The following is a 15,000-nucleotide window of genomic DNA, read 5'->3' as shown; positions in this document are numbered from 1 at the left end:
GCAAGGGGAAACCAACAGAGAAGGAATGAGATGGGGGAAAAAAACAGAGAAAGGAGGAGATAAAAAAAAGTCCAGAGAAGGAATTAGGATTACCGATGGAGGGATAGGGGAGAGAGAAAAGTGCAGTAGGAAGGATAGAATTATAACAAAAAGGGGAGTTGTAGGAGGGTAAGGTCTTAATGAAAAGAGAAAGAAAGAAGAATTGAAGAGGAATGAGAGGCAAATTGGAGTGGACAAGAAGAAGACAAGGGAGGAAAGGGTGGATTAGAGGGGAGAGAGGGAGGAGAGTGTGCTGACTGTGAAGGAGTAAGCTAGGACCACTGGTCAGATGCAAGCCAACCCGTGTATCTCGTTTCCTTCCTCTGCATGAGCTAGAACTCACTCTCATAGTGTCAAAACATTACCGTCATGAGCTAGAACTCACTCTCATAGTGTCAAAACATCACCGTCATGAGCTAGAACTCACTCTCATAGTGTCAAAACATCACCCTCATGAGCTAGAATATCCTATGACAAAAATGATGTGTGTTCCCAATGCTGTTTCCTTATGTTAGAATGTGCGAATCCCTGTATAATATATATTATATACCGGTATATATATTTATATATTTATTAGGGCTGTCAAAATAACTGATTCATTTCGATTAATTAATATGAGAAAAAATAACTGATTAAAAAAATTAGTGCAGATTAATCGATTCCGTATGACCTTTGACCCTGAGCCGTTCTAGTCAGTAAAAATTAGACTGTAAAATGAAGGAGAAGAAAACGTGCTGCCTGGATCATTGATTGGAATATTTACTTTTAAAAAATGGCCTGATGGTTGATAAAAAATAGTGTTGAAAATAAAGTCCTCTGCAATGTCTGCAGCAAGGAATTTGCATATCACCGGAGTTCATCAACTCTATAGTCGCACATCAATGCAAAGAAATAAGTGTTGACATTGAGGGGAGTGTTAATTTATTTTCATTGTGTCCCCTAGGTTATATCTGTGGCCTGAAATGCCTTGTATGTGAAAAAAAAAATTCTTCCCGAAGCACTTTTAAATGTATTTCCTCAGCATATTAGGTCATATCATAGATTATTATGGCAATTATTTGAACAGTGAAAATAATAATAAAAGAGTTTTTGAACTTTAATGTCACTAATGCTGATTAATCAATGATTCATTTGAATTTAAATATGTAAAATACTTTCACAGCAAAAATTATATATGTGATTAATTTAGATTCATTAATCACAGAGTATGTAATTAATTAGATTAATTTTTTAATCGATTGACAGCCCTAATATTTATTTAAATCTAAGGGGTAACTTCTAATAGGTGATTTTTGCAACAGTGGTCCTGAAAACTTGCTATTGCTATAGTTTGCTCTTCTGTTATCTTATGCCATAGTGTAGATTCACCAGTGAGTGGGTGAACTTGGTGAGAGGTAACAGACTAGGAGGACAGTAAAGCAGCAGGCGACGGCGGCGTCGGGCAGCAGGTTCTCTCACCAGTGAGTGGGTGAACTCTGGCGCGTGGTCGTTGCGGTCAGTGATGGTGATGGTGGCGGTGGCTGTGCCAATCAGGCCCACCTCGCTGCCCGCCATGTCCTTGGCCACGATCTCCAGCTCATAGGTAGTGGTGGGCAGAGTCTGTTGACACACACACACACACACACACATTGATTATTTTATTTGGAATGACCAATACCGATTAAAACAACACAGCATCCAAATATTCACCTGACAATGCTAATAGTCACAACGAAATGACTAACAGACAACAACAGAGATGGCAGTACAGACAACAGAAGGACATCTGACTGTTCAACTAACACTCAACTCCGACTCAGACCTGGTATGAATGTGTTTAGCAGAGCACAGATGGGAGATATATGTACACAAGTGAATACAGGCATCGTTCGATAGGCCCAACTCAGAACTGACACACACACACACACACACACAAACACACACACACACACATTCAAACAGAAACACACTCAAACACACAGGTCAGTAGAGATGCTGGTCAATGTAGACACAAGTCAGATCTGACACACACACACACACACACACACACACACACACACACACACACACACACACACACACACACACACACATACATACAGAGGTCAGTAGAGATGCTTGTTAATGCAGACACAAGTCAGAACTGAGACGCACACACACACACACACACACACACACATATATGTGTGTCACATCACCTGAGAACATTTCCAAAGTGCAGTGTTTAAAACAAGACCACATCTTATGCACAGATTGCACTGGAAAGGGGACTTTTTGTTTCATATAAATAAATAACCACAGTGCTTATTTATAGACAAGATGGTACACAGTGCATTATGTTAAAAGAGAGGGGGGGGAAACAACACAAATCAAAGATGAAATGGATTCAATCATGAGCGATTGTATTAAGATAAAAGGAAAAGAAAGCAAGGGCAGAGTGAGAGGGATATGGACAGAATTAATTAAAAAAGGAAAGCATTACTATAAAGAAGAAGAAGAAGAAGAAGAAAACAGAGCATAAAACATTTTCTGAAATAAATCAGGTCAGAGTGAGCACAGGTTCAAAGCTCTGCTAAACAAGAGTACATTAAACATACATCAATGGATGCATACCACTCTTGATAGGTAGGGATGGGGAACAGTTTTTTTTTTACCCACTGGTGAAAAACAACCATGCTGATAGAAACAGATTGCTAGAGCATCTAGGCTATCTGGAGTGGGACTAAAATATCAGCAAGCATAAGCAGAGAGACCTAAAGAAAGCAGAGATAAAGCAGAAGGACATTTCAGGAAGAAAATCTGTATCTGTTCTCAGTATCCATAGAAAAATATCCCCTCATCTGGCCAAAACAGCAACTTTCTTTTGGAAGACTTTCCGACTTTCTTTTGGAATCCTGGTGGAAATCCAGTCGCATACAGCATTTGTTTCCACTGATTTTACAGATGATGGAGTGTCAATAGAGGACAACAATATGTCTCTGTTGTAGTCTGTGGAGTTCCGTAATTAAACTTGTAGAAATCTGGGGTATTTCTGAATGTATTCTGATGTGTTCATTATGTTACTTCTGTGTTACTACACGTGGAGAGGCTCATGCCATTGTACACACCCTTGTTCTGATCAATAGCTTAATAGCTTGACCAGATGTGGACACAGTTGAGGCCCTTTAGGCCTGTGTCACAAACACATAGGATTTACCATCAAACAGGGCATGCTGCCATGTTGCACATGTTGCTCAGGGACATCGGAGGCCTTTTCCATCTTTCTTTCTGGTCAGAACTGTTTTTTGTGCAATGGTTGGTACCTTCCACATTGGCATGATTTACGTTCACATGTGTTAGTATAACAGGTTTTGTCTCAGGTTTGGACTTGGAGACGGATCGAGGAAGTGACTCGGGGAGCATCTTATGCCAAGACGCTTAGCAGCAGGCCGCTTCTACTAACTACCACAACTGTTAGACTGTGCAGTTTTACTGTTTGAGACTTAGCCTGTGCTTTGTTAGTCATTGTTCTACCATCTACAATAAATTCATTTGATCATCGATCCTGATCCAACCGTTGAGACTTATTGAGAGACCATGTTCAATACAAAACATTTAGAATGGAAACACAACGCAACGATCGGTAATCCAACAAACTGTAGAAGATTCCTTCGTTCCTCTGTTAAATTGCATAATTTCATAAACTGATCTACAGTCTACAGTGCAGCGGCAGCATGTCATCATCAAATAATAATAATAATAAAAAAAAAACACTCAACAAAAGAAAACAACAAAAACATTCACAAAAAACTGTGGCGATCTGTTAAGGTTTGTTTGCAGATATCACATAAAAAACAAGGCTAAAGCAGAGTGAAGTTGAATAAAAACATTTAATTGATTTTTGCCAGAACATGAAAGCTTCCATAAAATCTTCAATAAAGTTTTTCAGGAAACATGAATGACATAGTGACTAATCTCTTGGGTACAGAGTCTGAGATGGTGACGGAGCTAAATAACAAAGACACATCTAGACGATGCCTGCCACTGTCTCATAGCCACATAACTTCTGAGGCTCAAAATATACATGCACGAGTCGGAAGAGCCTCCAACGTGCATTCGCAACGGGGATATGCCTGATCTGAGACACAACGCTAAGTAAATGTCAAGTGTCTGCATTTGCGCTGTGTGTGTGTGTGTGTGTGTGTGTGTGTGTGTGTGTGTGTGTGTGTGCGTAAGTCGTGTATTTATACCAGTCAACATGATATGAAAACCTCCACCCACACCTCGTGTCCTCCCGTGCAGAGTGGCTCAGAGGGAGGAAGTACTGTAGCAGTAGCTGTGTGTGTGTGTGTGTGTGTGTGTGTGTGAGATAGACGACTCAGGAGAAAGTTTAGAACTACATTTGAAAAGCCCAAATGGGGAAGCCCGGATCATTTTCTTTTTATCTACCCCCGCCCCCAACACACACACACACACACACACACACACATACACACACTCATACAACACACCCACAGCATTGATCAAAACTTGTTAGATGCAGTTTATTTTACATTTACATTTAGTCATATCGCTGGCACTTTTATCCAAAGTGACTTACAAAAAAGGGAACTATCAAAATACGGTGTGACAAGGACATGTTAGTGCAGCAATAACGCGTATTATGACTTGAAATGTAGAGTCCAATGCTCAGAAGGCAGGGAGGCCCGTCAGGAGAGCATTGCAGTAATCCAGTCGCTAGATGACCATGGCCTGTATCAGGCGTTGGGTGGTATATTAAGCGAGGCATGGCCTGATTTTTCTAATCTTGTAAAACGTGAAGCGGCACAGCCAGAGTAGGTTAGCTGGTTTTGATCATGACTCCAAAGTTTTGATGTCAATGTCATGGTGTATAGTTGGTTTGCCTAGGCCCTAGGAGGACCATCAGTTTGTCCTTTGAGAGGTTCAGCTGAATGAGATGTGCTTTCATCCATAAAGATACGTCTGAGAGACATTCAGAGATTCGTGCAGAGACCAAGGGGTTGTCAGGGGCTATACAAAGCTATGGGTTCTCTGCAATGCACTGCACGGGATCAGAGGTCATCTTAGAAATCGTAAAGGGCATTTTAGAGATCTTTATTAAAAAAAGAAAAGATCTCTTTAAGAGGCAAGAACACACACACACACACACACACACACACACACACACACACACACACACACACACACACACACACACAGTCCAGACACAAATGGATTCGGAGGTGGTGCAGTCAAGCCTGAAGTCCTGGCTTCCCGCCTCCATGTTTCATGTTTTCACCTCTGCCTTTCTAGATGATACAATAACCACCTAGGCTTACGTAAACTCTGCTCTGCCTCTGTGTTTCTTGCCAGATTGACATTAATAACTTCAAATAAAAGCCATATTGGTAGCCTTACAGAGAATGAATTATGATTTTCCTTTCCATCACAGCCCTGTCTGTCCCAACGGATCAAAACTACATGGAACTACGCATGGAAGAGCGCTATCCAAGTAAAGCTTGATTGACTGTTTCTTAACAAGCTGAGAGTGCCTATTCCAGGAACACTGAAAAGACATTCCACAGTGTAAAGAAAGCCTTTTTCTTTCATTATCTCTCACGTCTCTCTCCATCTTTCTCCATCTTTTTCTCTGGGTCCGGCCGAGCGCCTCTTAACTGTCACATCAGTGGCCATATAAACCATTTACATAGGGGGAAGAGACTAATATCCATAATCATTGCCCACACAATAATCATTTGTTACAATCTCTCACCTTAATAGTGATGAGGAACCTGTCGTGTATATACGGCACTGTCGAAGTGCAGTGGTTAAGGGCAGCTTTCACTCTTCCCCTGTCATCTTCTCCTCCTCCCAGAGGGTAGTGTTAAGTGGCACATGCTTAATAAAACACCTCCATCTGTTTGAAGCCCATCCCTAGAAGGCAGGCTGCTCCCTTCTGAGTTTGTTATCCTACCCATAATGCCCTGCTCCGCTGTCTGTTCACTCTGCCAGCGCAGACACTGAAGAGTGGCAGCAAGCGATTTACATGGCAGAGAGAATAGAATAGCTGAGGAGAGATCTCAGACACCATTCTCAATTTCACAATTTTCCAGCTTTCCATGTTTGTTGAATTGAGGTTAATGATTACTCTTTTCACCTTGGCAGGGTAAATCTTCCTGTGATTTCCTGCCCACTGTGCTGCAGAAGAGTGACTATATTTGAACATAAATCTCGGAAAACTTGACAAAGACATTTTGGAAAGGCATTGCATTTTGCATTGATCTTTTTGTTGACAGTTGATAGCCAGCAAATCGTTTTGTAATTTCTGCATGAAGTTGGTTTACACGGTGGCAACATCATTATATGAAATGGACTAATTAGGCTGTGTAGAGTCTGCCAGTGATCTGCCGCTATCTGAATGTGAGTGAAGGCTGATGCTGTTTTAGCATATTCTGTCATGATATATTGAAGATGGAACTCAGGTATGTTACTGTAACTAAGCAATCATGAGCCGCTATGCCAGCTGGTGGCACTGGAGTCTGCAACACAGCATATTTTATCATCCAGACACTTCATGAAGCACCCCATAATGATATGCTTGCTTCCTCCATCTACACTATACTGTGTATCTTGCTTTTCGACAAACAAAGGAATGACAATGAAGGAAAGATGGATGAATGGAGGGATACAGTAGATGGGTAGATCAATGGGTAGGCTGATGAATGGATAGACAGAGAGATGGATAAAGAAATGAATGAACAGATGAACAGATTGGTAAATATGATGAAAGACATTAATAGGCTGGAGCTGTTCTCGCAGGCTGCTACATGCCTTTCTCTCTCTCTCCGTAAGCCCACTGTGTAAACAGCCATCCTGAGCCTTTCCTGCTGATTATGAACGAGAGTACTTAAGCAATTATTATTATTAACCACCAGAAACAGCCAATTATCATTTAGTGCATGTCCAGGAAAACACAAATTACTCCGACAGGTTATTATTATTTATTTATTTTTTTTGTGGGAAAGAAGTGTTTGCAAAACAAGCAAATAAGTGGTTTGGCACTAACAATACAATTTTAAGCAGCCTTTTGGCTAAAATAAAGAGGAACGCTTATACACTAAGTTCAATTAGTCCACTACCATCTACTGTAGGTACATGTAAATTGTAGAAAGCAATCACAGAATCCAATATAGGAGCAAAGCGTTTTTGTTTATGATGGATGCTTTTGCAAATTAAGTGGTAGTGTTTCACAGAGAATGCGGAGGGTGATGACTAAAGGAAGCAGAGACATTGTGTCCACTCAAATCAGTGGTTTTGTGTGGTGTAACATGGGAGAGATGACCACTACTGAGGCATGTCTACATAGAGAAATGCTGGATGGGATGGAAGTAAAAATTCATGGTTCCCAAAGATGTTGTGTAAATAGTCTTTAAACATTTAAAGAGATGGGTTTATTACATTACATTACCCTATGCTACAAAGACTTATAGCACCTTCCAGCCCATCAGAAAAGTATCATTTGTAGAGTTCTAGAGTACACAAAAACAGCCCTAGTTCTTGAAATGTTGAGTGACCTTCAGTCCACTCTGTGGTTGAGTGAAATATGATACCTTCCCCTGTCTCCCCTCCCCGTGTCACAACAGTATTGAATGAAACAATGGATTGAATCAGAAGGTGTCCTCTACCAAACCTGTAGTAAATCTCCACTCTCATGCAATACGCCCCCCCAACACACACACACACACACACACACACACACACACATACACCACACACACACAGCAAAGTTAACTCATGAAACACACACACACACACACACACACACACACACACACACACACACACACACACACACACACACACACACACACACACACACACACAGCAAAGTTAACTCATGAAACACACACACACACACACACACACACACACACACACACACACAAACAAACACACGGGAGTTGTCAGAGTGAGGATGCAGACCAGACAGACCAGTGTCTGTGACAGGCAAATTCTAAAAATGATTTACCCTGAAAGCAAACAGATGGTCTTTTTTTATAGACCTGAGCATGAAGGGGGAAAAAGACATGAATAAAAGAGAAGATAAAAAATAAATAAACAATCTCTCCATCTGGAAGAGAGGTAGACAAGGGGATGTCTAATATCAAAGTTGTCAGACACACATGAGATGATCTTAGCATTCGCGACGATATCTTAATGAAAGTGATGGCTCTCATATTTAGCCTTTTCTCTTACACACACAAACAGTGGACATCTGATTGCACTGCTGCCAACTGGGAAGGTCACATGAAAGTGAGAGCTCACACACACACACACACACACACACACACACACACACACACACACACACAAACACACACACACACACACACACACACACACACACACACACACACACACACACACACACACACAAACACACACACACACACACACACACACACACACATACACACACACACACACACACAGACACACACTTCAAATTGTTTATCTGAGCATGTGAGAGCCGCTAAATAAAAAATAAAAAAATAAAGTGATGGAGGTTGACGGAGCCATTTGTTTTCTGATGGTGTCTGCCGCCTCAAACGCCTCTGGTAACCACCCCAGATACATTTTCATTTCATTCCACAGTCAAAGGTGCTTTTCATCAGGCGACAGCTGGAGCGCTGACAAATGTAATATTACAATATGGGGGGGGAAATGGAGATGTTTTCTATTTTTTTTTGTCCACATAAGGTGGTGGAGTCGGACCAGAAGCTCCTGAAACTAGGTAAAGGGAACAGGGAACAGGAATCACATGCACACACAAGCATACTGTACACACGTACTGTATGCGCACACACACGCAAACACACTTAGAGAGGAAGAAATGTGTCTATGTTTGGGGCAGCCGTGGCCCACTGGTTAGCACTCTGGACATTCGGTTCGAGCCCCGACCAGTGGGCCGCGGCTGAAGTGTCCTTGAGCAAGGCACCTAACCCCTCACTGCTCCCCGAGCGCTGCCGTTGAAGCAGGCAGCTCACTGCGCCGGGATTAGTGTGTGCTTCACCTCACTGTGTGTTCACTGTGTGCTGTTTGTGTTTCACTAATTCACCGATTGGGTTAAATGCAGAGACCAAATTTCCCTCACGGGATCAAAAAAGTATATATACTTATACAAACATGCAGGGATGAAGGAATGCTGTGAGTGTGTTACTAGTGTGTCTGTACAATTGTCTGTGTGTGTGTGTGTTTGTGTTTGTGTGTCTGTGTGTGTGTGTGTGTGTGTGTGTGCTTGTTGTGTTTGTGTGTCTGTGTGTGTATGTGCGTATTTGTGCGCACTGGTGTGTGTGTGTGTTCACGTGTCCCGTACACTTCAGAGCCCCATTCCCTGTGAATAGGTGATGTCCTAATCGCAGAGGCAGGGCCCAGATTGCTTTGTTTTGACAGGGCCCTTTAGAAGGCGAGTGCTCTCCTCTCTCCACCTCCTGCCTTTGTTCCTGTGCCTGCACGCCTCATTCCTCCAGAGCGTAATGTCGCGGACAAAAGGCTGTGAAAAGCCAACTGGGACTGTGTGAATGGGACCTCTCTCTCTGCCTCCCTCACGGGGGAACACAATGCCAAGCCTCCTGCCATCCTCCGTCACTACTCTTCTCTCTCTCTCTCTCTCTCTCTCTCTGCTCTTTGTTTCTCTCTTTCTTTTTCAGTTTTACATATCGCTTTCTGTGTGTCTACCTGCTTCCATTTTTTCATTTGAAGAAGGATAAGGCTAAGGATGGGGGGTGGTTATGCAAAGTGACTTTAAAATCCTACATTTTGAAATCTTAATACATGAATACATATACCAGCTCATCACTATTTCTGTCATTCTTTACTTTGTTTTGACATTGAGTTTTCTTTTCACTTTTCACCTCTCTCATTCAAACACACTCTCTCTGACTCTCTCTCTCTCCCTCTCTCTCAAACACACTCTCTCTGACTCTCTCTCTCTCCCTCTCTCTCATTCAAACACACACTCTCTCTTCCTCTCTCTTATTCAAACACACTCTCTCTGACTCTCTCTCTCTCCCTCTCTCTCATTCAAACACACTCTCTCTGACCTCTCTCTCTCTCTCTCTCTCATTCAAACACACACTATCTCTGTCTCTCTCTCTCTCTCTCTTTTTTCCAGTGTTTTTCTTCCTAAACACATAGAAGTCTGTCTCATTCAAACACACACATCTCTGTCTCCCTCATCCTCCCCCTAAAGTAGAAGTCTGTCTCTATGCGTCATCTTGTCTCCTCATCCTCCCTCTCTCTCTTTCTCTCTTTCTCTCCCTCTCTCTCTCTGCTCAGTTATGATGGCTCCCACCTACTACGGTATGTGTCACACTTCTCCTTCATCACTCAGTCTGGATCTCAGAGTCTGGCGCTAACCCAATGTGATGTGGCTCCAAGTTCAGAAGAATACTAACTTCCCCTTCCTTCCACCCTCCTCCTCTGGTCTGGGTGTGACGGCTGACATTTCCTTCCAAACACACGCTCTTCTTGTCCCTTGTTTCACACTCTCCACCTGTGTCAGGGGCGCACTATCCATTTCAAAGGTGTTTACTGTAATTAAATTATTTGTTTAGTCCTGAAGTGTCTTTCCTTCAGTGAGGTTGCACAGGAGTCTAATTGGCCAAGTCATGTCAGAAACAGCAGATGTTTAATCCTTCCATATCACAAAAAAGACCTTGTGCTATAATTGATGCAGCAAACAACAGTGGCATAGCAATTAGCTTGTACTTAAGACAGTTGCTTCACAATTAAACAAGGAAGAAGAAAGAAGGAAGGACGGAGAAGAAGAGAGAAGGGGATGGAGAGAGAGATGGAGGGGAGAGGGGAGAAAGAGAGAAAGAGAGAGAGAGAGAGAGGGGGGGAGAGATAGATTTGATAAATCACATTTTGATGATGGGCATCTATTTAGAGAGAAGATTAGCATTAGGCCTAATTAATTAAATTCATGTCTTTAATCCATCTCTTGGTTGCACCTTGTATACGTGTGAAAGTCACGCATCCAAAACTCATCCCTCTGCACGCAAGGACACTAGGAGGCAATCTATTTATATGGCATCCTTTCTTATAAACAGATGCCATGTGGAAATTGTTCTGTCCTTAGCAATAAAATCACTGCAAATTAGTGTCTGTTTACCAGACCATTGCATATGCTAGCCAGAGGCAGTACTTTTGTTTGGGCCCTGTTATTCACTGTTTAAGCAGCTCATGACTGGGATTGTGGCTCCTGGGCTGTGTCGGGTCATTTTCTCTTCTCTAGATTATCATCGATTGGAGTCTGAGGGTGAAGCTCAGACTACAAAGCTATGACTTCCAGGAAAAGGCAGACATGATCGTCTAAGATGTCTGTCCCTGTGTAAGAACACCCACTCCCTCTCTACCTAGTGCACTACTGTATATGTTGAGAAAAAAGACGTTCCAAAAGTGCACTGGAAGTGCATGTAGTCAATGAGGGGATGTTCCGAACACACAGTGTGTGTGTGTGTGTGTGTGTGTGTGTGTGTGTGTGTGTGTGTGTGTCTGGGACACCAACAGCAGGAGAGATGATTCTCCTTCAAATTGTTTCATTAACATGGCGGTTACAAATCCCCCTTCGTCTAGCAGTGCTATGGTGAGCTGCAATCACAGTTTGCACCCTAATAATGAGCTCCATGTGTCTCGGAGTCGTTCCCGGAGGCCAATCAGCGGGACAGTAGCTTTCAGAGGAGGCGGGTGATTATGCCATCCATTCAATCTCAAGGGCAAACACATGCGGGCCCTTCTCTTCTTCAACACATTACGACTCTGATTACGCTAACGATGCGCAGTCAAGATGCATGTGCTCAAATGCACCTGCCCAGAGAGGGCATGAGCCACAGGCACATTTACACACACACACACACACACACACACACACACACACACACACACACACACACACACACACACACACACACATACACACACACACACACACACACACACACACACACACACACACACACACACACACACACACATCACACACACACACACACACACACACTCACACACACACACAAACATTCGAGGCTATGCACCACTTCAAAGGGTAATATGTAGGTGGTTGTCATGGCAGTGGCCCGGTCGCGGCACCATGTTGTGAAAATTAAGCTTTTATCACGGTGTCTCTCTCTCTTGCTCGCTCTCTCTCTCTCACCTTCATATACAAAAACCCCATTGATCAAACTATTCCCTACTAATATGTGGGAAGAGTGGGGAAATCTGCGCACAGCTCTCACAGTACGTTCCTTGCCTTACCACAGAGTTCACGGTGCATTCTTTACCTTACCATAGAGCTCATGGTGCATTCTTTACCTTACCATAGAGCTCATGGTGCATTCTTTACCTTACCATAGAGTTCACGGTGCATTCTTTACCTTACAATAGAGCTCATGGTGCATTCTTTAGCCTTACCACAGAGCTCATGGTGCATTCCCTGCCTTTACCACAGAGCTCATGGTGCATTCTTTGCCTTAGGACAGAGCTTAAGGTGCATTCCCTGCCTTTAGCACAGATCTCTGGCTATAAGCCTCTCACACAGCATACCAGCATCAGGCTTCTGCTGTGGAGCCAAATGTGTGTTACTGTCTTTTCTTGAACTCAGGTGCAGTTAGAGTGTTTTGCACCTTTCAAACCTTAAATCATAAATCATAAATCAATCATAATCAATAATTCAGTATAAACACTAGAAAAAAAGATTAAAGGCTAGTAGTTGTGGTTTGGTCAAGTTGTGGACAGTATTTGAGGCGAATCCCAGGCCTGTTGGCTTTCCAGCCTTCAAGCTCTCAGCAGGATTAAATGACACAATGGAGAGTTGTCCCCAGGCCTTGCAGCAGTCTGGACACAATGGAGAGTTGTCCCCAGGCCTTGCAGCAGTTTGGACACAATGGAGAGTTGTCCCCAGGCCCTGTAGCACTCTGGACACAGGTGCTCCAGAGAGAGCAGGGAGGGGCAGGAAGCACAGCTGGCGTCAACCCAACCAGCCCTTTGGATGTGGTGGTAAGGGGGTAGATGTCAGAAAAGGGGAGGTGTGGGGGGGCGGGGGTGGATGGGTGTGAGCGGGTGGGGGTGGGGTGGAGTTGTCTTTGGAGCAACCTACCGGAAAGATTTGTGGCAAACATGATAGTTCCCTGACTGTTTCGGGACAGCAATGCATCAGCATCAGGGGACAGATTTGTTACAGGAGTGTTGCAGTGATGTTGGTGGAGTGTTACATTGCTGCCTGTCCCAAGTGTATGTGTGTGTGTGTGTGTGTGTGTATGTGTGTGTGTGTGTGTGTGTGTGTGTGTGTGTGTGTGTGTGTATGTGTGTGTGTATGTGTGTATGTGTATGTGTACAGTATGTGTATGTGTATGTGTATGTGTATGTGTATGTGTGTATGTGTATGTGTATGTGTGTGAAAGGAAGCACACAGCTGTCAGTCCTAAAGCCTATGACTCTGGGTGAGCCGACAGCACCAGAAGCTTTTCAATAGTCAAGATTTAGTCAAAAAACAAAACAAATCACACATTACACACATTACACACACCTGACACACACACACACACACACGCCACATAGATCATCAATGGCATCTCTCCAAAGCACACACTCTAACAGGCAGCTTACACCTTATTTGCCGTTGAGGGAGGCCTCCCCTTCGCACACTCCCCCTACCAAAGCACCACGGTCACGCTGTGATTAATTGCCATGCCAACCCTTAATTACAGTACGATGAGAATCAAGGGGCTCTTTTCATTTCTGGGCCACTTGAACTCAAAGCTGACCCACTTCTCCTGCCTGCACCACGCACAAGAGGAGAAAGGAGAGGAGAGGAAAGGAGTGTTTACACAAAGGAAATTCCAGGGAGAATAAATCAATTAGGACAAGATAATGGAGGGGGAGAACATGAGGAAACAGCAGCCCTCGTGTGGGCCCTACTCATCTGCAACGGCCTCTTCCTGTGGGGGCTGTCTGCGCAGCGCCCTAATCAAACGCTTCCAAGTTTAATCACTTCAGTGGAGCCCTCAGATACCCCTGGTTGTTGGTGTTTGTGCCTCTCTCTGAAAGCACAGTGGCCTAAAATATTGCTTCATTGGGGAACTATATACAGTACAGCCATAAAATGGCCCAGCACAACAGCAACATCAAGAGAAAAAAAAATCAATCTTCTGTAATTTATAAAGACGTTCTACCCACTGGTCCAGCGTGGTTGTTTATGGACAAGGTAGCCACAGGGAAGATGGCTGCTGGAGGGCCTGCAGGGAGGAGTGAGAGCAGGAAAGGGCCGAAGCTTTTACTGTTGGGCTGTTTGTGTGGCTCAACAGGAGTAAGGGGCTGACCAAAACAAGCGCATGGGTTCAAGAGCCACAGAGTGCACTGCACACACAGATGTGCCCTGTATCTGCACTGTAAGTTGCTTCGGATAAAGACATCTGTTAAATGAGAAACACCAAGGTAATGTACGTGTTTGTGTACAGTTCTGGCACTAGGTGTCTTGTGCTGGTTTGTTTGTCTACTCTGACTCCCTCCTTTCCTAGTGTTCCTCGAGTCCTCTCTCATGTCTGACCCTCTCCTAGTGTTCCTCGAGTCCTCTCTCATGTCTGACCCTCTCCTAGTGTTCCTTGAGTCTTGTCTCGTGTCCGACCCTCTCCTAGTGTTCCTCGAGTCCTGTCTCGTGTCCTCTCTCCTCCTAGTGTTCCTCGAGTCCTGTCTCGTGTCTGACCCTCTCCTAGTGTTCCTTGAGTCTTGTCTCGTGTCCGACCCTCTCCTAGTGTTCCTCGAGTCTTGTCTCGTGTCCTCTCTCCTCCTACACTCTAAAAAATAATACACTTACTCAACTTAAAAAAATTGAGGTAACAATTTGCATGGATCTTTTGGATTCAACTCAAGCCGTTTTGAGTAAATATTGTGAGACTTATATAATTTAGAACAACTGAATTATATTATATGATCAAATTAATA

General features: G+C 43.5%; 1 protein-coding gene across 1 annotated transcript in view; it reads right to left on the bottom strand.

Moving 5' to 3' along the window:
* Positions 1-15,000, bottom strand: part of cdh13 (cadherin 13, H-cadherin (heart)) — a 431,894-nt gene that overhangs the window by 99,186 nt on the left and 317,708 nt on the right. The window contains exon 9 of the mRNA XM_048257795.1: positions 1,498-1,638. Coding sequence (XP_048113752.1) covers positions 1,498-1,638 — 141 coding nt within the window. The remainder of the gene's footprint in view (positions 1-1,497; positions 1,639-15,000) is intronic.

Source organism: Alosa alosa, chromosome 11 (assembly GCF_017589495.1).
Source record: "Alosa alosa isolate M-15738 ecotype Scorff River chromosome 11, AALO_Geno_1.1, whole genome shotgun sequence".
Lineage (NCBI taxonomy): Eukaryota > Metazoa > Chordata > Actinopteri > Clupeiformes > Clupeidae > Alosa > Alosa alosa.
This window is presented reverse-complemented; position numbering and strand designations above follow the sequence as displayed.